General features: G+C 45.3%; 2 protein-coding genes and 1 non-coding gene across 3 annotated transcripts in view; 1 reads left to right on the plus strand and 2 right to left on the minus strand.

Annotated features, from left to right (window-relative positions):
• SACM1L (SAC1 like phosphatidylinositide phosphatase) overlaps positions 1–8,021 on the minus strand; it is a 30,234-nt gene extending 22,213 nt beyond the window's left edge. Inside the window, exon 1 of the mRNA XM_063406958.1 lies at positions 7,834–8,021. Within this exon, the coding sequence (XP_063263028.1) occupies positions 7,834–7,892 (59 nt within the window). The 5' untranslated portion in view covers positions 7,893–8,021. The remainder of the gene's footprint in view (positions 1–7,833) is intronic.
• Positions 8,022–8,153: 132 nt separating this feature from the next.
• On the plus strand, positions 8,154–8,226 carry TRNAR-ACG (transfer RNA arginine (anticodon ACG)). The gene has a single exon. It is a non-coding gene; the product is annotated as a tRNA-Arg (tRNA).
• An 857-nt stretch (positions 8,227–9,083) lies between these two features.
• Positions 9,084–24,317, minus strand: part of LIMD1 (LIM domain containing 1) — a 33,189-nt gene continuing 17,955 nt past the window's right edge. The window contains exons 3-8 of the mRNA XM_063406972.1: positions 20,064–20,131; positions 18,744–18,806; positions 17,259–17,389; positions 16,086–16,137; positions 15,330–15,398; positions 9,084–14,378 (exon numbers count right to left, since the gene is read on the minus strand). Of these exons, the coding sequence (XP_063263042.1) occupies positions 14,241–14,378; positions 15,330–15,398; positions 16,086–16,137; positions 17,259–17,389; positions 18,744–18,806; positions 20,064–20,131 (521 nt within the window). The 3' untranslated portion in view covers positions 9,084–14,240. The remainder of the gene's footprint in view (positions 14,379–15,329; positions 15,399–16,085; positions 16,138–17,258; positions 17,390–18,743; positions 18,807–20,063; positions 20,132–24,317) is intronic.

Here is a 24,317-nt window from a genome sequence, read left to right on the forward strand (position 1 = left end):
GGTAACAGGGTAGGTATTTTTAGGCTCCTTCTCCCTAAATAGATATTGCATTTCTACGCATCTTTTATTTTTTTTAATCCTTCAGGAAGCTGAATTAGAATCATAATTTAGATCAGAGGAGTCTGATGGCCAGGTTTTGGTAGAGGGGGGGCTCCAGGACTGGCTCCTGTGAGAAGCTGCTGGAAGCTTCCTGTGTCTGACAGAGCCAATGCCCGCCAGCTCCAAGACAGACCCACTGCTGGCCAACACCAGCCCATCAGTGATGGTGGCAGCACCTCCAGGATAACATTTAAACTGGGGGAAAACACTTCTGTGCAACGGCAGCAGGAGAGAGGAGAAGGTGTGAAAGGAACAATCCTGCAGGCACCAAGGTCAGTGCAGAACACGGGGCAGCAGGTGCTCCAGGAGCTGGAGCAGAGATCCCCCTGCAGCCCCTGACAAAGACCAGAGAGGCAAAGCTGTCCCTCAGCAGCCCCTGGAGGCCCATGGCAGAGCAGAGATCCATCTGCAGCCCATGGAGGGCCACAATAGAGCAGGGTGATGCTGGTTAGAACAGGGTGCTAATAACACCAATGTTGTGGGTTTGATCCATTCACTTAACAGCTAAACTTGATGATCCTTGTGGGTTGCTTCTAACTCAGAATATTCTGTGATTCTGTGACCCCATGGGAAGCCTGTGCTGGAACAAGGTCCTGGCAGGAGTTATGACCCAGCTGGGAAACCACGTTGGAACAGCCTGTTCCTGAAGGACTGAACCCTCTGGAAGGGACCCATGCTAGAACAGCTCACGCAGAACTGCAATCTATGGGAAAGACTGACTGTGGAGAGATTTGTGGAGAATTGTCTCTGGGAGAGACCCCATGCGGGAGTAGGGGAAGGAGTCCTTCCACTGGGGAAGCAGCAACGGAGATGAAGTGTGATGAACTGACCACAAACCCCATTGCCAGTCTCCCTGTGCTGCTGGGGGAGAAAATGGAAGTAGATAAAATTAGGAGTGGAGCTGAGATGGGGAAGAAGGGAGGGGTGAGGGGAAGGTGTTAAGACTTGGCTTTACTTCTCATTATCCTATCCTGATTTGATTGTTACTAAATTGAACTAATTTCCCCAAGTTGACTCTGACACAGTCTGCCAGTGACTGTAATTGCTGAGTGATCCCTCCCTGCCCTTATCTTGACCCAAGAGTTGTTCTTTTTTTCTCTCCCCTATCCAGGTGAAGAGGGAAGTGCTAGAGCCACTCCACGTGCAACTCAGAGTCCTTAAAAAGAGTCTTGAAGACCCCACTTTCTACCCACTTAAAAAACAAGACCAACTTGAAAGCTTATTCAACTGTTAAGTTAAACCCTGTTTCTTAGGGTGTATTTTTACTCTCCCAAAGGATGGCGATTCTACATCCTAGCTGTGAAATTAGAGGAAAGCCAGAGAGGAGCAAATACTGAACTGAAAAAATCCACCAAACAACATAATACAACCAACTGTAAAGCAACTAATAGTTAAATGTTCATCAGATAATTTAACTTCATTATATTCTATGGGTCCTAAAATGGAAAATATATCTACAGTATTTCCTTTGTAAATCAGCATCCTTAAATCTTTTATGTACACATATTAAATGCTTAATGTTTGAAAATAAAAACATCAGAGTAAGAAACACAAACATGCAGTTTGCTGAACACTGAAGCCTTAAAACACCTACTTTGCTTCCACTGCTTTTGTTTTTGATGATGTGTACCCCCAGCTCTTTAGAGGAATTTCACAGCAATAATGGGAGCTGTTTTTAAGGCGAAAAGCGAGTAAGCATACACAGAGAGAAAAGGGTCAAGGCAAGCTTAAAGACATCTACAAACTCTCACTTTGTTACAGAATCTAAAAAAAAAAGAGGATATACAATTGAAGATGCAGTCAGAAACCTACTGCTAACTGGCATGAGGCAGCAGGAGGCATTTTCTGCCTAAGAGAAACCTGCAGCTTATCTTCCATTGGTTTAGTTGAACACTCATCTTTCTTTGGGATGTCAGCTGACACACAAGATTCCAGCTGAAACAACTGGGAAGAGACTGTACAAAGTTTAATATTGGACCTGTTGCGCCACTGACACAGATGTTTATGTACTCTTACTCATCTGAGCATCTCAAGCAAAGTAAGCTGAGAAAACACATTCACTTATCAGGTCATAAACGAAGTGCTGACAACTACAGTTTCAGTTTTTGACTACTCTATATGAAGAGCACAACACGGACAAGACACCTACACTGACCGTACAGAGCACAAAAGCATTTCCATCCATGGTCAGTATTTTTAAAAGCTGCTCCTCACGTTATTAAGTGCAACATGGCCATGACACTACTACAGTCCCAGAACAGAGATTCACATGCATATTGGTTAAATCCTGTTTTTAATCAACTGAGAAGAGGCTTACAAATCTCAAATAATTGTCATATAAACAAATGTTTTCTTTACCACATGCAAGAATAACAATTACACCCTGAAGAACAAGAAGTCTTTTATCTCAATATCCCCAAACTGAAAAGAAAACAGAGATAATCAGGGCTGCCACTGCAAATGATGCTTGGTCTCTCAATGTGTATCATATGACCCACTTTGCTAGATCAGATCCTAGCATTTCTCTCTCTCAAATGCTAGCCCACATTATTTCCTGCCACTACCATTGCCCTTTTATCAATTTTATCATTTCCTCTTACACAATGTCTACAGTTTAAGCAAAAATAGAAATTTAGGTTTCACATTTATTCAAAGTCCTCCTTCCTGTGGTCCTCTCCAGGACCAAATTTGGTAACAAAACTATAATGGAGAATGTAAGGTAAGCCATCCCTGTTTTCAGTTCAATGGACCAAAAAGGCTTCAGCAGCTTGCAGCAGTCTGAAACAGAAATGTTGTTTACTCTTGAGAGAGTGTGGAAACAGAGGTAAGAGGCAATGAAGTTACCAATGTACAAATTTGACAGAAGTTGAACAGATACTACACTGTTGGGATCACCTTCAAAAACTGCCTTAAATACAGCTGTGCAACACAAACTGGAAAGCCTAAGGCCCTGCAAGTTATTAAATTCGTGCTTCAGATGAAGTTGGATAATTAGGGCTCTACAAAATTTTCAACAGAAAGATGACTCACTTAGTCCTTGCTTTATTTGTGCAAGAAGTTCAACATTTCCTAAAATAAATATAGTTGTGGAAGAGGCCAAGTCTCAAAGTAGTTCCAGCCCAAGTGCTGATTTACAACTTTACCAATTGCCAGAACTAGGCTAGTAGTCTCATTCACACCTAGATGACCTTTTCTATCATAAAATTGCTATAGTCAGGATGAATGCCTCTCACTTGTCTTTCAGAAAGGAAGCTGATGAACACTGCATGCAAGAATAGGTTTATCTCCAAATGTACTCAGCAGCAAGCCTGTATGTCTATCACAAGCTTAGACAGATAGCACACATGCTAATTTTACTCTTCTTACAGGGAGATATTAAATGGTGAGGAACTGATCATTCACAACTAGAAACTGCAGACTCATTTTATTCTTTTAATGAAATAAGGAACAAAGTCCAAGTGCCAGTATTACATCAAAAATAACAATCAGGAAAACAGTATTTTACAGAAGCCCATAGTGTCCATAGTTATGTTTAGAACTGGTTTTCATATACCCAGTCACATTCTGATTTTGTATAAACTTCCTATCTGACAGTGGAGCCTGTCTTCTCCTCATCTACACTGTCACTGCTGTCTAGAACCATACAAGACATCAAGAGCTCTCACCACCTTGCTTCATCACCATCTTGCTTCCCTTACAACTTAACAGCATGTCAAATCTTCACAAAATTGGAGTCCTTCTATTTCCTTTTCTTTTTTAACTAAAGGAAAATTGACCACCGTTATAATGAACTACTTCTCAATATTGCTAAAGAACAAAGGAAGTGATAAGCACAAATATTTCGCATTTCTAGTATAATTCACATTACTCAAGAGAAGAAGTATAGAAGAACTGCAATCACCAAATTCCCATTTCAAATATTACTAAAGGTGACTTGGATTTCATTTTGATAATCTTCTCCAACTGAAACTGTATGGATTGATGCCAAGACGTAAAGCAACGCAGTAGATTTCATTCCTACAATACAAAGTTGCAGGTAAACAGTATTGATTCCCAACATAACAGAAACATTTTAAAAAATCCAAAAAAGAATAAACCACTGTTCACACCAAGTGTAAAGTCAGACTCATTTACAGTTGACGGTATTTCTTTTGTTTGTGTGTTTGTTGTGAAGTTTTCCTTAGTTATGTTATAAAGCAGCATTGTGTACCATACAGACGATGCACAGTTGCATCCCACATTTCAATCAGGCTGATCTTACAGATAGGATTATTCCTGTGCTCAGATACAGCATGAAAGGGGACCCAGCACGCTCTAATGGCCACTAAAGATAGTCCTTCACTCAATATCACTTAAGCCTTCTAGACCTCAACAGCCAAAGCCTTACTTCAGTAATTGATTATTTTGCCATAAATACTTAACGTTGCTCTAATGCAGGAAACTCTTTGATGTCAGCCTCTGAATACTGTAATAAAGCAAGCCAACAGCACACCCTGTACTGCACAGAGAGGCATTTGGGATCTTGAGCACAGCAAACTGCTCTGCAGTGAGAGACGGGAAAGATGTTAGTTTATGCAGAGTCCCAACAGTATGTTAAGTAACAGAGCTCACACTGGTGGTTTCAGCACTCTAGAGATTCCAGATTTTCTAGGTGAGCAGGTGTGCTAATTATATGTCTCCCATAAATATTACTCCTCGAGCAGAAACTGTTCAAGGAACTGGAACATATCCCATGCAGTAGTAGCTGTAGCAGGAAGAAAACCCCCAGGATTTAGAAAACTAATGGAAATACCATTTAAAAACAAAACAGAAAAGGCAGGTATTAAAGGCCTACCTATATAATCTCTATTTCCAGTGAAGTTTAACTCTAGATGAAAATAATTTACTGCATAAATTGATGTCCTGCTCAACCAACATCCTTGAGCTTTACCATGACAGCCACTTAGATGGAGCAGGAAAGAAAGGGAATTGTAGCTGCTTTTTCTGGAAGTACCAAATGCCCTTTTAGACCTCCCCCCAAACACACACACGAGAGGAAGGCACTGTGTTCAAGTGCAGTAGTTACCAACGACTGACGAGTACTTTCACAAAGCACATGAGGCAACAATAACTATGGGCAGGAGGAGTTAAGTCTGAAACACAGCTAGTGTCATGGACTCACAGCATACTGAGGAGGCTACCAGCAAGGTAAGTCTCCATCCAAGCACAAAGAAAAAAAAAGTGATTGTAAATGAGCCAAAACAACAACCAGAATTTTCTCTGTTCTGCAGACACTTTTAACAATCAGTTTTTGTATATTAAAACCTGGAATGTAATAATATTTATATATTAATAACTGCCATGGACTGGCAATTCCACTGCCAGTTGTGGATGCAACAGCTGTTTGAATTTTACAATTTATTCCTGTGGCTACCAGAAGAAGTTAAATAAATATATAGCAATGATAGAGGTGACAGCTATGGATAGCAGTTTTCAGGTTAATAGTTTCCCCAATAACTGTTGGTATAACTCAGCAAGTTCCATAAGCAGCACAAATGGCAGACAGCAGCACTTTTACTGTTACCACCTGAGCTTGACTGATGACTCTGGTCAAAGCACAAAGGGCAGGAACCACGACTTTTGATAAGGTGGAGCACACAGGAGGTTTGTCTTGAGAGCTAGAACCTGTGGCAGGATGTACAGAACGGGGCCCTGCAGAGCACTGCAATCAGGGAAGCGCCATACTCCCAGAAAGGGTAGCCAGCAGACTATCCAGAACAGTACACTTGCAGAATCTGATCTTGCCATCTCTAGAGTGAGTAATCAGTTAAAAATCCAAACCCAAACACTGCCACCACTAAATCCCCAAACTGAAGTCCAGCCTGGATTTCTCATAAGAACATTCTCCTTTGACCTTGACAATCTGGTAGGTTTGACTCATCACCCAAGTTATGGCCCTGTATCTTCAAATGCTCGGTAGAAAGGTTGCAGCCATTAGCACACCTTGGTGTGATGACAAAAAAATAAGCTCATTTTTCAGAACACAAAACAATTCTGTTTTAATGTTTATGAAAAAAAACTCGTGTTAAACTACGTCTGAGACAGCCTTGTTCTAAAAAGATCAAAGCTTACTTTTAGCCAAGATTAAACTTTGAATGAGAGAATTCTTTACTAGCCTGTATCCAGAAAAGTGCTTTTACTTGAAAAAAATTCTAAGAACAACTGTGCACTACAAGTCACACAACTGCTACTCACAAAACTCACCTTTGCTCCTCTGCAGCCAAAAAGATCAGAAGATCAGCTTAAAGAAAGACAAATACTGCTAAGGTGACATGAGGGGAAAAAAAAAAAAAAAAAAAAAAAAGCTTTCTGTCAAGTAAAGTTTTCCAGCCATCACTGATTATCTTACTCTTCAGCAATACTCAATTACCTCCAGGGTCGGTGTACCCTCACATAAATACCTAACCAAAATAAGAAGCCTAGTGACTTTGAAACACATAACAGCATTATGGCAAACGGTTTATACAGACCCCCAAAAGATCTGTTTGCTTTGAATCCAAAAGAGGACTGTCAAATGAAATTTAACAGAGCATAAAGTACAGTTAAATCAGGCTTAAGAGTCACTTTCAGATACTGCTGCCCGAAAATGGCATCGGTAACTCAATTATGGAGTTTCCAGCTACTGTTTAGAGGTCAAAAGCCTGGGAACGCCTTTAGGACACACAAAGACACTTCACTTTTGGCTTCAGACAGTCATGAAGAGTCTCATGCTCAGAGCAATATCCTCGTGAGTTTGAACCGGTCGGTGCGAGGATTTATAATGTAGATGCCTTTTGCAGTGTTAACTTTGCACTGCTTTTGGTTATGCAACTTCTGCTACTGTATTAAAGGCAGCAAACAAACATGTGGCATACATACACGTTCAAAGGGTTACAGTCTCCCCTAAAAAAATGTTTTAATAAAAAAATTACGCTGGGTAGTTAGAAGAATTTATTTGGAGAAGTCACAGCAGGCACTGAACAGGAGAGTCGTGAAAGTTCAAAGCCCTCAAAGTTTAGTCATCAACTGGCATCAAAACCATCACACACCACAAAAAAAAAGCCCATTTGTGTCACGAGAGACCGATGGACAAGCACGCCTAGGGAACCTTCTGCTGGCAAGCGGCGCTGCACGCACACAGCCTTAACCAGTGCCCGAGCCCCTGCAGCAGCCACCCACCAGCACGAAGGCAGAAGCACAGCATTGTGAGGGCTGGAAGGGATCTCCGCAGATCACCTGCTCCAACCCCCCTGCCAAGGCAGGGCCACCCAGAGCAGGCGACACAGGAACGCGTCCAGGTGGGTTGGGAATGGCTCCGGAGAGGGAGCCTCCACAAGCAGCAGCAACGCTGGCTCCTCACGCCGAGGGAAGCCCCGCAGGCTCTGCCCTCCTGGACACGGGGAGGGCAGCGAAACACGCCCGGGAGCCGCCCGCCCGCAGCGCTCGGGGACGGACGGCGACAGGGGACCCGTGTCCGCGGCCAAAGTCCTCCCTCCTCCTCCCGCACGCAGCCGCCACCTCAGGCCAAGCCCTTCGCGGTCACCCGGGTGAGCGAGGGAGCCGAGATGGGCAGAAAGGGCAGGGGACAGGCCGGGGGAGGGCAGGGGACAGTAAGGGACGAGCGACCGTCACTCCACCGGCGGCTCCTCCCTCCGTTTTCCCTCTCCTTCGGCAGGTGCCAGAGCCGCGTCACTCCCGTCCCAAGGGGACACTCACAGCTTGAGGCTGGCGTAGGCCGCCGCTGCCGTGGTTCCCGCCGGTGCCGCCGTCGCCATCCGTCCCCTCGGGCTGTCCCCGGCCGCCGGCTCCGCTCCGACCCGGCCGCTCCCTCCCTGCCCGACTGACGCGTCCCTGGGCCGGAGCGACGGGGCCCCGCTCGGGACAAACCTCCGCGGGCGCGCTGGCCAGCCCAGGGCGGGGCGCTGCCTATGGCAGGAGGGGGCGGGGCCGGACGGATTGGCCAGCACTGCCATTGGCTGAGGAAACGTGAGATAGTTCTGGTGAAGTATGCGGGGGCAGCACCTTACATGCGAGCAGGGCCAGTGGCGCAATGGATAACGCGTCTGACTACGGATCAGAAGATTCTAGGTTCGACTCCTGGCTGGCTCGGCTGCTCCTTTTTCACTCCTCACATTTTTTTCCCCCTTGTACATTGATCCGAGGGTGCTGCCTACACCCCCACACACTTCTGTGCCGGCCCGCCGCTGCCACATTCTTGCCCCCAGTGTGGGGGTCTCCAAACCTGCCAGGGTCGGATGGTGTTACAGGGCTTCCTTGCCCTTGGCACCCCCCAACTCGGGCACAGCTGCTGTCTGGCCACCCTTTCTGACCCTGCAGGCCATGGGGTTTGGGAAGGAGCAAACCTGGGGCACCTCCTGGCCAGTTTCCCACTAGATCCAGCTCTCTGCCCAGGTTTGGGCAGCTTCTTGCCCCAAGGAGGGAGAACTATAATTAGTTATTGCTATTTAATTGCTTCATTTGAGCTGATAGCTCCAAGCTGTTGTGGTGCTGCTTGGCCAACATCCAGTCTTCAGGTGTGAGGCAGCTCACAGTAGGGGCACCATGCAGCTGCCTGACTCCCAGACCCACAGGAACACTACCCAAACCTCTAAGGAACCCATCCCCACCAGTGCTGCAAAGGAGACTCCCATGCTGGGGTCAGAGCCTGCTCTCACAGGCAGTACATCCCTCCCCAGCTCCTCACCCTGGGACATGGGCCTCCCTAGAAGGATGCCAGAGCAGGACAGCCTCCAATGGAGCTGCAGCAAATACCAGCTCCTGCAAAGGACTGGAAATTCCCAGTGAACCCACCCACTGAGGTGGTTCTCCCTACCCTCAGCCACTCAGGTGGGGCAACAGGAGTAAGGAAGAGGTTGGGAAACCACCATTTCACGGCATAACTCCCCCCCACTATGGACTCTGGGCAATGACAATCATTTTAAGTTTAGGAAAGACTTGACTCTGAGTGTTGCTTAAGATACTGTCTTTAATCACTGAAATCACACCAGGCCAGTGGCTTCACTCTGCTACCGGTCTTCATTCTTTATAAATACTTAACGGCACAGAAGGGCTGTGTTCACAGGAGGCTAAGGTTAGTTACACCAGCACAAATCCAAAAATACTCTCTCCCGGAGCCGAGCTTTGAAGGAAACATAAAATAACGAGTACCATTCAGTATTGTTAGCCAGGCTATGGATTTGCTTTCCAGTTCAGAAAGCCGGAGCCTGGGGCTGTGTGCCTGGGTCCCTGCCTGGCCATGCTCCGCAGACCTGCTGCGAGGGGAGGAGGCTTGGTGCCGGCAGGGCTGGGAACTGCAGCCCAGTCATTCCTCTACCAGGGCCGCAGGGCATTCCTGCCTTTACAGGACTCTTTGCCATGTATTTGCACGTGGGGACAGCTTCTTCCCATCTCCTGTCGTGTCTGAGTGGGTTGCAGATGCATGTTGCCACACCAACTTCTGGCTGCCCTGGAAGAAAGCGGGGTAAGGATTTTTATTGCTCAGGAAACTTTGCTTCTCCTTATGAAAAGGGTGGGTGAGCAGTTTCAAGCTCTCTCTGGGCTTGTGACAGGAAGATGTCTGCACAGTCAGCTTCAGTAAGTACAGCCAGGACCACTGCAGCCAGCAAGCAGCAGGACACAGAGATGGAAAAGAAAAATGAACACACAAATGCTGTGTGATGATGAGAGATGCAAACCCCTTCCCAGCTTCTCCCAGAGGCACAGACACTCACAGGATGGGGGAAAGGCAGGTGTATCTGGCCATAGCCCTTCCCTGCCTGCAGGTACTGACTCCAGGGGTGTTTCTTAGTGATGAAGCCTGGGTCAACTTGTCATTACATTCGTGCACACAAAGTTGCTTAAAGGCACCTACAAACACTTGGCATGGGCACAGGGGTGTGAAAGGCAGGTGCGTCACAGGCAGACCTGCCACACATCCATGTGCAGAGACACAACTGCACACATCACCCCAAAAGTGAGCACACAGCAAGCGGTCAAGGCTCACATGGGATTTTTTTTTTTCCAAAAGAAAAAGATAATCCTTTCTCTGGAATGGCCAGCCAGACCCATGCCAGCTCTTGGAAGCCCAGTTTCCCCCCTTCAAGGCTGCCACATCACACCTGACAGCTGATGAAACTCTACCATTTCCAGAGTAAGCAGCTATTCACTTTGTAGTAAAAAGATCTTTAAAAAAGAGTGGAAAAAAAAGCATTTAAATCTTGAAAGACTGGGAAAATGTTTTAAAAGCCCCCAAATGAAATTCAGAAACTGAAGAGCCACAGATCTTTTCAAATGCTCCTTACCCGAGTGTTAGAAACTGCTGCTCCGTGTTTTAACATCAGGGCAGTTTAACAAATTGCTTTGATCACAGGTGCTTCTTACACTTTAAATTACACAAAAATGTCTGCTGCTTCTGTAGCTGGAGCTTTCCCCCAGCTCTTATGCAAAAATCCCTATTTAAATGAGTTTCTGTATTCTAAGTAATAGAAATTTAACAGCATGATCTGAATGAAAAAATCTTTTAAGCTCTGATTCCTGAAAGCAGGCTTCAGGGAATTCACTTGAATAACTATTTGCATGAGAGTTACTCATTAACAGCACAATAGGACTTCCAAGGGTCCCTTACTTTAAAACCAGTCAGAAGAACTTGCTGGGGGAGGAATCAGAACTAACTTTTCATAGCATGTTTTCATAGCTTCTTAATAAATTAAAAAGGCAACAAGGTTCATGTGAACAGCAAAACCCGAGGTGTATCAGCCAGGAGCTACGTGGAATTTAACATGTGCTTTGTATTCTTCTGCAGAAGACTCACACCTTCAGTTCCAGAGATATTTTTCCCTTTGAGGGAGCTGCCTGAAGGCAGGCAGTGAGGGCTTGCAGCTCTGCAGATGCCTGGTGGGGAGTCAGGAGGAGAAGGTTCCCCTGTGCAGGATGCCCCTGCCTCCCCCTGTGCCAGGCCCACTGTCAGGCAGCTGCAGAGCTGGGGACAAACTGGGGAAAATCAACAGCAACTCAGACACTCACAGCCTGGGAGAAATAACACTGAGCTTAAATGAATTCGAACTCCCAGAGATAGAAGCAGTGCAAGTTAGCACACACAGGGGTGCAGGGCAGTGCAGTAGATGCTTTAGCTTCAAAGCTCACAGGCTCTTTTTTCAAGAGCTTCACACTGTCACTTACAGCTCCTTGTAAATAAGGAAAGGAGAGTGTTAACATTTAATAATTTATAGGGGACCTCAAAACTGGAAGTAGGGCAGCCTTCACTTCCCCAGCACTGAGGGATACAGGATGGCTGACAGGAGTAAGAAGACACTGTGTGGGAGCAGAGGCCAAACTCTGCAAAGAAGATGATGCAAAGAAGGCTCTTGTAAGACACCTTGCCATAAACAGCCTGCTTTGAGGCTTTCCATGAAGGAAAATTGTCCTTCTCCCCATCCCCTTCTCTCCTGCTTATCTTGAGCTGTGGGGAAGGCTGCAAGGGTGAGACAGAAGTTTAAATTGCAGTTTAAAAACATAATACCCACTAGCCTGCCAAGTCCCACTAGTGTTTTCAGATCTTTGCAAAACGAAGGCCAAAAAATGTGCACAAGGGCTTGATCTAAAAAATCAAGAGGTAGCAAAAGCATGAGCTACATAGCAGCTGGTCTTTCAGAGACAGCAACAGATGACCAAGGCTGGTGTTCCCAGCTTACTTCAAAAAACCACTTTGATATCTCATTGCTTTTGCTGCCAAAAGCAGCCCAGGGCGCAGAACCACCTGCCCAGGGCTATCTGCATTATTTACTAGGGATGGTGAGCTGGTATTATTTTCCACCTCAGTCCCTTCAGACAGTTCTAAGATCACAATCACACCTTGAACACCCCCTCCTGCTCCAGCCTAGCTGTGCTGCAGGACACAAGCTGATGGGATACACTGGGGTGAGAGCACTATGGGATTTGCCCTGGCTGTTGCTGCCCTCGATCCATCCTCCTTGGATGTGGCACTGCATACATTTCGTGTCAGCTCCCATCCCTTTCCTAACCACCATTTTGGAGGCTAAATTTAAGGCTCTAGGAGGGCTCACATATTTGGGGTCAATTTTACCTCCTCTAAAATCACAGGTAAAACTCTCAGAAGATATATTTCACAGTGGTAAAGTGCCCCCCCTTGAGCTTTCAGTCTCTCACTGAAGGGATGCATGTCCCCAGGAAAAATGGTGCTGCAGATCCAAGCTACACCAAAGCTCTGGATGGCTTCCAGGCAGGACCAGCCTGCAGCCCCGAGCTGCCATCCACATCCTGAAGAGCAGTGGAAACAGGCAGAGGCACTCACAGCTGAATGGGTCAGAGGGCTGGATGGTCAGCTGGCACCATGAAACTCCATACCAAGCCCACCAAGCTCCTGAGGCTGGGGCAGTTTCACATTTCAGCCATGGCAAGATGATTTTTTAGCACAGGCAGAGACAGGCAACTTGCTGCTGCCTGACACCTGTGCTGCTCCAGATGGGTACACGCTGTCTGACTACATCAAGTGAAATTCAAGCTACATCCATGCCATTGGAAAAGAGGTTTGGTTGAACTGTAATGGGTTTTCAGCATGGGCACATTTTGGGAATCCCAGTGCCATGGCTCAGCTAATTTATTGTCCTTTCCACACTGAAAAGATCTTCAAGAATGTCACCCCGTCCTTTGTCAGTCAGAACCAAATTTACATCTTCAGCACAGATACATGCGGATTTAACTAATTTTCCACACAAAGAAAGAGTAGTTAAGATCCCCAACTGCATCTGAGGTTTTAAATTAAGAACATTTTGTTAAATGAAAGTACCACTACATGAGGGGCTGCACAGCTTTGGTAGGTACAGAACATGCACTGCAGGCACATCTATCACACATGTAACACATACGAGTGGAGCAGATTTTTTTGACTATAAAGGAGGGGTGCAGGGGTCAAGAAAAGAAACAATTTGCCTTCCTGCATTCTCAGCAGAACGGAAAGTAAGGGCCAAACTCTCTAACCCCTTGCTCAGATAAGCTGTTATTATTCATAGGAGCAAATCTGTTTATGCCAACATCCTCATCTGAGTTCAGGTTGTGGAGCTGGGCTTTAAATCCCTGCGTAACAAAGCCTTCATAACAATCTCAAGTTCGCTCCCCGAGCTCTAAATAAGCACCACTATGAAATGGCTTTGTGCTGGGTAAACACCATGAAAAGGAATAGCCAGGCTGAGGGCTGAGCTGTGAGGACAAAATGGAAAACTCAGGCAACTGTCTGTGTATGGACAGCGTTTTTCCACAGCGAGCTCTGCCAGCAAGAATGAGGGTGGATTTCCCCCATGTCCACACTTTCAGCATCCCGACCTTTCCTTTCCAAATATGATCCACTGTTCAGATTCTGACACAGCAGACTGGCCTCTATGTGTCATGCTGACACACAAGCCTGGGCCCCAAGTCATTGCAGTAGCTTAGCCTAGCTTGTTCCAGTTTTTTGTTCTGTTTGAAATGGGATGTTGGCCTCCAGTTGCCAGACAGCATTGCCTGGTTTGTGCTTGGAGAGTTGGTGCTTTTACAGCCAGACTTGATACTGGAACTCAGGGAATTATCTGAAAGGTCCGAGTGGGCCGTTTTGCACAGACCCCTTTCTTTTCTTTTCCTAATGAATTAATAAAAAGAAGGTGTGTCTAAAAAGCTGGTACTAATAGGTTGGTGTCCTTCAGGGAACCTGATGAAATGTGCTTTCAGGAAACAGCAGACTGACGGGATGTCCCCGGCAGGCAAGCCAGCCTCTGGCTTTTTAATTGTGCATGGTACGATCCGAGTTCACAGGCACGAGACAAATTGTGCTGTCACTGAAGAATCTTCCAAAATGAGCCCAGAGGAATCTCCAGGCAGCAGAAAAAGGCACGTCAAAGTAAACTGATTGGTTTTGATAACACGCCACATTCTTGGTCAAGTAGACATGGTTTGATGCAGCTGAAATCCACAAGCATAGAAACTTGGTGAATCCAGCAAAATTTCTTATATCCTTTGACAGGAACATTGCTGACTGGCAAAAAACATGCACAGGAAATCAGCTGAAGGTTGGAGGGAGCAGGAGATCATGTAACAAGTCGTCTGTCCTGGCTTTCCAACGCTGGCCATGCTGACTAGTAGTGGTGCTGGTAGGCAGCTGCTGGGGTTGTGCCATTCTCTATGTGTTTCAGGTGACACGAGTGACAAAGCAAATGTTCATCCAGTGGGTAGCAGCGATGTCCGTCTTCGTCGTTCAATTCCATCCCACAGTCCTGCAAAGAGAGACCGTGCAAATTATTAGAGCTTGTGTTCATTTTCCATGTCAGCTGGCTTCCAGGAAAGTGATTTTGTGACGAGGACAGAAGACACCCAGCCAACAGCTCCTTCCTAATAGGTCCAGCATGTAGCACAAGAAGAAAAATATCTGACATAGGCATTTTGATGGGCAGCCTTGTACAAATGTGTTTAAAGCAGTTTTATTGATTCAGCTTTATCCTGTGGTAAGGTGCAACCCTCTCTACACTCGTGTCTCCTTACACTGTCAGGTAAGATTCACCTCTTCACGTTACAGTTGTTCTGATGTGAAATCAGCTTGTGGAGTCAGGGCCTCTTTTCACTGCATTATAAGCACAGTGAAAAAGGAAAATTATTTATTTTAATTCTCAATGCAGAAATATGGCGGCTTTCTGAGAAGCCCTGCATGGAGACTAAATGGTTTATAAGAGCTGGCATCTCCTGGAATTTTTTCTTGTGCAGCCATATCTTTTCTCCAGCCCCAAAGACACATTAATTTCCCATGAGACTGAAGGTAACTTACACCCCAAAGGATCAGTCACCACCTTAGCATTTTTGAACAATCTGACTTGGAAATCAGATACACTGATGTGACCTGGAGCTCAAGGCTTCTGAAAGGCAGCAACAGACCTTACTAAGTCACCATGCTTCCTGCATTAACAAATAAACTGCCAAGTTTGAAAAGCAATAATTAACTGGTTGCTCATAACTTTAGGGATAGCAAATGAAATTAGAACTGAAACACATTGCTGCAAAAACTTTCATCCTCAATCTGGAAATTTCTCAGTCACTGACAGAAAGAGTTTCACACTGCAAGGTTTGAATTGCTCAGCTACTGCCAGTGTAAGGCAGGAGATTTATTTCTATCTTCAAAATAATAGCAGTTATGACTATTAAACGCCCACTCCCTGAGAAAGCTGCTGACCTACCTCACAGTGATAACATTCCACATGGTAATCCTTGTCCATGGACACAACCCGAATGGTCTCATCAGACCCCTGTGAGCATTTGAGCAAAGCAGAAATTACAAAGGATTACAGCAGGATCAGACACATGCGCTCTGTAGATTGCATCCTGCAACAAAATGAATGTTGAGGAAATGCATTTGGGCAGCTGGTGGGAAATCACAAATCCTGCCAATTGCAGTTATTTTTACAGTAAAGCTTCATCACTGACTGACTGCAGATATCCTCTAAAATGTGCCACCAGAAATGTAAAAATGTTCTCTATTTAACAGTAACATCTATCAGAAATCAGGAATTAACGACTTGGTAATTTCAATAGATCACATTTTTCATCATTTTAAATTAGTTTTGACCAAGATTCATCTCCTTCAAGTATTAAAACGTATTAGTCCTAGAAGGGTCACACAGAGGACATTCATGACTGCCACCAGCATGTATTGACATAAAGGAAAATTCTCCTGAACATAATACTAGCAGCAGCATAATCCTGCAGGGGATGAAAAGAATGGCCTGGCCAAGGAAGAATAAGCTTCACCATTGAACAAAAGAAGGGTCACATCTCAAGAACAGGGCATGAGCTTAGACCAAAGGGTTGCACTCCAGAGGATGCGACTGTCTCTCCCCATCCACAAGCACATTCGCCTTATACACAGTCAAGTGTGAAAGACAGCAAGGCCTGACACTCCTCCCCCGAGGGGATACGGAATAAAAGGCTCTCACCTCGGAGGGCAGAATGGGAAGTCCACATGCTGCACACTTGGGAGCTAAAACTCTGGAAGAGCAACAAGAAATTGAAGGCAAGTTATGGATCAACATAAAAAGAGTGGCCTGTGTGTTCTCAGTGATAACATGAAAAGCTGCAGCTGTAAATCACTTACCCACAGGAAAGCTTTGCATCCTGAAATCATAAATTCATTTTAGCATTTATTTTAAGTAATGCTTGGCACACGTTGCTCAATCAGGCAAAAAGAGACCTTATATTTTAAACTTAGTGCCAGAAAAAATACAGAATTACCTATAAAATTCTTGGCTGCTACTGAGAGATTTGGAAAAGAAAATGAGGAGGAACTGAGCAGGACTGTCCCCAGAAAAATACATTAAAAGAAGTGGCACCCTCTGGGCAGAAAACTTCTGAGAAAATACCACATGACTACACAGCTTAAGGCCTTATAACACAAAAATTAATTAAATTGCAAGGAAATATGAATTATTTCAGAATAATGATGGCATACAAGGGCACTAATCTTGGCAACAAGATCGTAACAACTCTAGTCTTGGCACAACACAGAAGAGTTCCAAGGGCTGCCTGAAGAATACTTAATACTCTCCCTGCTCAGAAAATGGAGCAAGGACCAAAGCAAGCCAGAAGGACACACAAAATGTGTGCAGTTCTAATACCATAACTACCAGCCAAGAGCACTGCCATTTTATATTACTGTCTAAATAAGAAGTGATTTTTAAAGTGGATTTATCAGTTGTTTAATTTAAAACCGGGTACAAGTTTTGCTTTGCAGGTTCATTGGCGATTCTTTAAAAGTCAAATTCAGCCCTTCAACTACTCAAAAAGTAAATCACACTGATTTCCACAGCCATTCACAGGCTTGCCTTCAAGCAGACTAATTTTGTACATCACTGAACACTTCAGGAGCTCTATTTCTCACTCTCTCTGCTTTGCAAAAGGGGCAGCTGAAGCCCAGAGGTTGTTTGACTTCATCAGAGTTACACAGGAGTCAATGGCAGGATAAGAGGAGAGAGGAGGAATTTCTAGGCTCTAGCCCCATCCTCAAGCTTCTAACCCTGTCCCTGCTTTATTGATCTGCACTCCTAACTAGCTGAAAAGCTAAATTAGAGGCTTGCTGCTTGGAACATCTCTGCTGTTTATTTTGCCCTTACTTGTGGTAATCTCTGACACAGTAGATTTTGTTCTCAGAGTCAACAGTGAATGGCACACCGTCCAGACACTCGTTGCAGATGACGCAGCGGAAGCAGCCTGGATGATATGATTTCCCTAGAGCCTGCAGGATCTGCAAGAGAGCAAGAGAAAGGAAAAATGCACATGAAGAGCCAATAAAGGCGAAAATAGTAAACACACAGCTTTTGTGTAAACACACAGATAATGCTGCATATTCATCAGCAGAGCTCTTTCCTCCCCCGTCTCATCTGAAGAATCAGTTAACAAGGATGGAAAGGGCAGCTGGAATCAATATATAGCACCTGGCTCTAGAGATATTAATTATTAGCATGAGTAAGAAAACAATTTAGAGACTCAGTCAAGGTATTTAGCATGACAAAGGATAGAAGTGACAGAATTTAAAGGAAAGAAAATAATTTCTGAAGTCAGGAAGTGGAGAATACTTAGCAAGATCACAAGGCAAGATGTACCAGCTGAACAAAGGAGATACACTTTTATATTCTCCATGAGAAGTTGAAACCAGTACTATTGCTAGGTTTTCATAATTCCTTAGATGTTGAAGGGTTTTGTACTTGCTCGCCTGGCTTTCTAATTAGCACATACTAAGGAAACTGTGTTGAACTTAACAGCTGCAATTCACTACCTGGAATACCATGGTCCGTCAGTAGAAGGATCAGACTTCTGAGTAGGAAACAGCTTCCAATTGTAATGCTTTCCAGTGTAAGCAGGCAAATAAAGATAATTAATGATAAGCATTAGAAAATGTTGGGAGGCATGCTGTGAACCAGAAATTCCTAATCTCTTTGTCTCAGCTGTAGTCTTACATCACCAGCTATACCTGTCTCCCTCTGAACATCCTCTAACTGAAGGCTGACCCCCTGAGTGTTGCCCACCCTATGCGTATCTGGAATGGATGGTACCTGCTGCAGACTAACCCTTCCTGCGTCACTGATCTGAACTGAGGTCTGAATCACACACTCTGGGTCAAACCTGCTCCCCGGAGTATCAGTACCCACAAAGGACAACAACAAAGTGACAATCCAGAGGACACATGGGAAGCCACAGCTTGACTGCAGGAAAGAGAGGCAGAGAGAGCTGCACTGATGCCTCACAGCAAGGGAGCCCTGTGGAGCCACAGCACTGCTGAGTAGGAAGCATCAGTGGGATTACAAATACACTGTCCAGTGAAGTCCAAAAAGGGATGAAAGACCTGGAGGCTCTGCTTTTCAACACCTACTGAAAACAGGCAGAGCAGTGTCTCTGCACTGTGTACAGCAGGGTGCCAGCTTCACTTCCTTGAAAAAATCAACAAAAGGCTCAGTGGATTTTCCTTCTGATACCAGTCTCACACTAGGCAAACTACCAGATGATAACAGACAGCATTTGATATGAAAATATTTTGGTTTTGATGCATTCTTCGAAAAAGCTGTGGGAGTTTTTTCTCTCCTAAAGCAATTGTCACTTACCATGTCCATTATCAAATGACCACAAATGAAACACCTGTCAGCCGACTGCTGGAAACCAGAATACTGCAAGGACAAAAAAGAATTCACTTCAAATTTCACAAGGCCACTCAAGCATAAACAACAGTGTACTGTGGAGTGTTATTTGCATATTTGTTATTGGTCCATTTTCTGTGCTCCTTACACAGAAAAGCTAAACTTTCGAACGCTTTTTTTGTTATATAAAGATGTGGACAGATGATACTCTATCTGATATTCTATTATACTTCTGACTGCCCAATTTCAGAAAGAGTACACGTTGCTGTAACTTCCAAGTCCGAAATCTAACTTTAATTTAAAGTATAAAAATCAATATCATAAATGCACATGGAAATAAAGCAGTTACTAGTAAGACTTATTTACATGCTTATTTGACCACGTGAATCTACAAGACAAGAACCTACTTGTGTTTATTGCATATTTATGTCACAATATCTGTATATATAGGCCTAGAAAGACAAATTTTTCTTTGGTTACATGGTAATAATTCTGTTGAAGCTTCTCTAAGGTCAGTGGTATTGTTCCAGTTCCCTGTTAGGATAGCAATCAAGTCTGGCCCAAAGCAACTTTTTTGCTGTTTTTACTGAGATCTATTGGTAAGGAACTGTCTGTCATGTCCATGACATGCACCCTGGGCACAGCATATCACCTGTCTGAATGAAAGAAATGCAAAGTTGGAAAAAGAAGTATTTTAGGTGCTTTTATTTTCATCCCATGTAGAATACACTGAGGAGAACTAAGAAGAAGAACTTACCTCTGACAGAAATCACTAGGATTCACCAATAAGTAAGCAAATACAACTTTTTCAAGTCTCAAGGAAGGCTTAATCTACCAGGATTCAGAGGCAGAAGGGTGTATGGATTTTGATCTGCACCAGCCAAGGACAGGACTGTGGGGTTGCTTCATGCTTATGTACACTCCCACAAAATCCATGGAGGGCAACAGAAAGATATCCATTAAGATATCCATTCGGGGAAAAAGGAAATTCAGCTATTCGTTCTTCTGTAGCCGTTCATCTGCCTCCTCAGCATGGCCACGGAGACAATGCTTTGAAGGAGCCATCACAACAGGCTACGGCTTCAGCTGGAGGTCTGTGCTACAAAACCAGGGCTTCTCACTCAACCACCTCCAGCACCACATGTGGGCATCCACCATGGCTAGGGCTGGCCCTGGGAAAATGCTGGAGCAGAAGTGTGTGAAACACAGGCAAAGCTGACAGGCAGAAAGACCGAGTCTGCTGGTGACACTGAGATGTCTCATTGCAAGAGTCAACTGGGTGCTTACCAGGAAATCTTCTTCACAGAACACCTTTCCATTGACAAAATAAAAGGCTTTTCCTCTCAGCTTTCGACCTAAGGAAAAAACCACAGAGATAAGAAAAAGATGAGCCAGAGAGCAAGGAGAAAATGTGATCAAAACCTGGCTGCTGAGAAGCAAACAACAATGAAGACACCCAAGGACAGATGTCACACTGTGGGATTGCATTTTATGGAAATGGTTTGCTCTGGTTCACCCCTGGGAAATGTATGGTTTGTCCCAAGTCTGTATCCTCCCTGCAGTATCAAGTTATCTGTAACCTCATTGGCTGGAGAATGTTACCGCGCCCCTTTGAACCTCTGTGATAAGAATGCTAAGGCAGAAGGCTCTGCCCCTCTTGCCCCTCTACCCCTGGAGGCCTCCTGATGCTCCCTTTTTCCCTCTCTTCCCTTCCCCCCCTTTCCCTTCCCCTCTCCCTCAGTGAATAAACCCTCACCTCATCAGCATCCCACCGGCATCTGAGTCTCTTTGCCTGCCAGCACGGGAACACCACGACCCCAAAAGACCCCGGGGGTCTCCGGGGGGCACTCCCCGGGGACCCCCCCATAAATTTAAACAACAACATCACACAGCTGGAAAAGAGCACCTAACCCCAGCATGGGTCTTCCCAAACTCCAGCCCGCCAAACCCTCTTCCACTGGTGGCTGCTGATGTTGGTGGATCTGGACAAAAGTCCCACCTTTGGGTAGGAGGTAGTAGCTTTGTAAGCCTGGACCACTTCCTGCCAGACCACCACGTGTTGTAACTCTGGGAAGAGTGAGGGATAGGATGAGTCAGAGTGATACACTGACTCATGCTGGAAAACACCACAGGAAAGGAGCAAGGAGGAAAGAAAAAAAGGCATACAGAGAGTGATCCCCATTTGACTTAATTCCTCAAAATGTCACGACCTTGCTGTTTTGCTATGAGCAGCAGCTGCCAGACAAGGCACTGCAACACCCAAGCACTTGCTCTACCCCAGCGGAGTGCAACACCAGAGCACTCAACAGGCTTCTCTGCTACCTACCAGCACATTTGTTACTGCAGCTGCCAACAAAATGCTTTGAAACTGTTTAAAAGTATTTTTTTTATAAAATCCTAATGTCGTAATCAAGACAAGCTGACCAAGTTTTTCCAGGAAAGGACTTTACATATGGAGATTTGTATTTACTGCAGCTTTTGTGCTTATGCCTCTCATTCACTGTCTGTTTTCAGTTCCATGTAATCATGGTAATGTTTGCTCACACTGCCACCACTCCTAAACGCCCTGCCTTCCCCCAAGAAAAAACAGGTAGGTTTTGGTTGTTTGTAAAAAGCTGATCCTCCCTCTTTGCAGCCTGGTTTTCCTATTGAGCCCAGGGTTTGAAATGCCAGCCTGGCACTGGAATGGTTCTGCACTGTAGCCCCAGCGTGTGCCAGGAGACAGCGGCCAGAGCAGGGGGAGCAGCACTGCCTGGGCACAGCTGGGGCAGGACTTGCTGCAGGCTGGTTTTGGACACCTACCAGGCACTGCTGGATGGAAATTGGGTCTGAGACATGAGCCCAGAAGCCTCCTGCTTGACATGCTGAATGGGGCCAGTATAATTAAAAAAGTGCTTGTCAGCTGCTGGGTGTATAACTGTGAATAACACACAGGACTGCTCTGGGGGTCACTTTACAGTATGCATCCACCTGGCAGCCTTCAGCAAAAAACCGTGCTGGCTGCAAGGCTTCAGGGAAAGGAGGACGCCAAGTACACCCCCTTCAAAAAACCGGTGTTACAGTCTCCTGCATACGCCAGAGGGCACCCTCAGGCTGGGAAACAACTCCTGCTGCCCATTTCTTCCTCCGCTGCTCTCAGCTTCTCCCTGCCCACTTTTGGGATGGACTGCTCCCAGTGTCTCTTGGAAGTGAGGAGGCACTTTCTCATCATGCAGCTGGGAAGGCTCACTTTCCCAGGCTGCACTGGGAACTGTCCCGGTGGAGCACCTTGCAAAATAAAGATGCTCCAGGGAAGCTCCAAAGTTTTGCCAGTGATTTGAGCCAGACCAGCATTTCAGCAGCAGTCCTTAGTGCCGTGTCCAGATCTCAGGCAGCAGGCAGGTGGAGGACAGGGCAGTCTTCTCAAGGAACAAGTCCCGGTTTGCATGTGCAGGAACTTTGTGGTTGAACTGTAAGCATTGCTCCGCTTTGTGTTTGCAGGAGTGAAAAGTACAGGACCCTGTCACAGTCACTGTCCCCCATTCTCTTCTAATCCCTGCTAGGAACAACCACATAACCTGAAGGTCAGAGATGGCACCAGCCCATCCTTGCACCAATGCAGACATTGTATAGGACATGGAAGAAAACCTGACAATCCTGAAAACATCCTACTTTGATTTCTCTCATCTGCCCTGATGTTGCCAAGGTTGCTGAAACCAAAACAGGATCCAGAGTTCAAAACAGAAAGTATCTAACCTGGGACATGTTATCTTTGTGGCTTATAACCCAGGGTGTGTATTTGCATGATAACCCCACCTGTGTGCCTGCCTGTCCACAGGTAAGCCTGGCTTGCTCACCTGCAACTCTAGAGTCACAGTTTCTGAGGAGGGACAGGAGAGGCATGGGAATAGCTGAGATTTACATCACCTTTGCCAAGGGTGGTCCTAAGCAAGTTAACAACAAGCCTGATGGAGCAAGAAGTACTCTTGAAAATCTCCCACTGAAAATTGAAATGCAACACTGGGATTTGGCACTCCCAGAAATGAAAAACAAACAAAAACATTTAACTTTGGTTTTAAATTACATGGTAGCGAGGGATCCAGTTCAGTGCAACAGGCAGGTGCCCAAGTGACTTTCCACCTGCATGAAATGTGTCTCCTTAAAGACAAGCTGGCAGTGGTGAGGAAAAACATACACATGGGGCCATGCAATGAGAAACACTTCTTTGGATGATGGCCCTGTGCATGAGCAGCAGACATTCCGACAGAAAGGATGAGGTTTGGACCACTGCCACAATGTCATTCTTCCATGGTGACAAGAAAAGCATTTACCAGCCATTCTGCACCCAGTGTATTTTTAACACGGTGACATTAGCAGGTTAAGATTGATGGCAACAGACCTTCAGTGAAGGTGCCACAGACAGCATGCTATGTCTGGGCCTCTGCTGTAAGCTCATTCAGCAGAGGGATAAACCCTTTACAAAGGATTTATAATTTGGCCATTGGCATTACCTGAGTGCCTGAGGAAGAGTTGCTGACACCAAGAGCACTTTGAGGCAGGGCAGGGAACATGTAAGCATTTTAACTATTTTTAGCTCTCCATGACTCTCTTTAGCCTCCTAACAGAAATGTAAAAGGAAATTAGCAAAAACAATGAGTAACCAGGTGCTCCTGCAGCCACCATGGGAGTGGTTCAAGCAAACACGGCTCATTTCTTCCCTGCTCTCAAGTTCTTCCTGCGCACTTCTGGGACAGACTTCTCCCCGTGTCTCTGAGATGAGGAAGCACTTTCTCATCATACAATGGGGAAGGCAAGATGCAGGAAAAGCTCACTTCCCAGGCTGTGCTGGGGACTGTCCCGGTGGAGCTGGGAAATGCAGCCACACCAGTAAAAGAAACAGCACTGGGACTGCCCCATGGTGCAGAGCAGGGTGGCAGTGATCTCTGTCCCTGCACTGAGCTCCCTGCCATGGGATAGTGCCTTAAATAAACCAATCCCTCTCTAAAGTGATGCTTCTGACTGCCTGCAGAGGCTAGCACAGGTTTCACTTGAGCATGGAGATGGTGTTTTATTTTCACCAAAAGGAAGGATTGAGAAGTTAAAAGGAATGTAAGGAATCACATATTGATAACTGTTTACTTTCAATATGTATCACGATGAAATATCCTTTGACAAACCCAGGAACATTTAATGCGTGGCTTGCTGCTTTCAGGATCAATTGTTCTACTACATGTTTTATGCTGCTGGCTCCTGACTGTATTTCACTTTCACTTCACCCTGAATTTAGCTAATCTCACACCTGAAAAGATTCAAATTCTTTGGCATTTCAACCTTACTGTCTTCATGTGTTTTTAGAAGGTGTGTTGTTCATCTCTCTGACAGGAAGTTTGAGCCCTGAGCTTTTATGTTCTGCTCATCCCTCACACGTCTGTCTAACCTGTTTAGCTGTGGGACCTTCAGGATGACCTTAGGGTAATTTCAGCACCAATTTCAAAATATTTCAAGCTTACTCACTAGTGCCTTTGTGCTAAAATAACCACACTATGCTTAGCAGCTGATAAC

The sequence above is a fragment of the Prinia subflava genome, chromosome 1 (assembly GCF_021018805.1).
Source record: "Prinia subflava isolate CZ2003 ecotype Zambia chromosome 1, Cam_Psub_1.2, whole genome shotgun sequence".
NCBI lineage: Eukaryota > Metazoa > Chordata > Aves > Passeriformes > Cisticolidae > Prinia > Prinia subflava.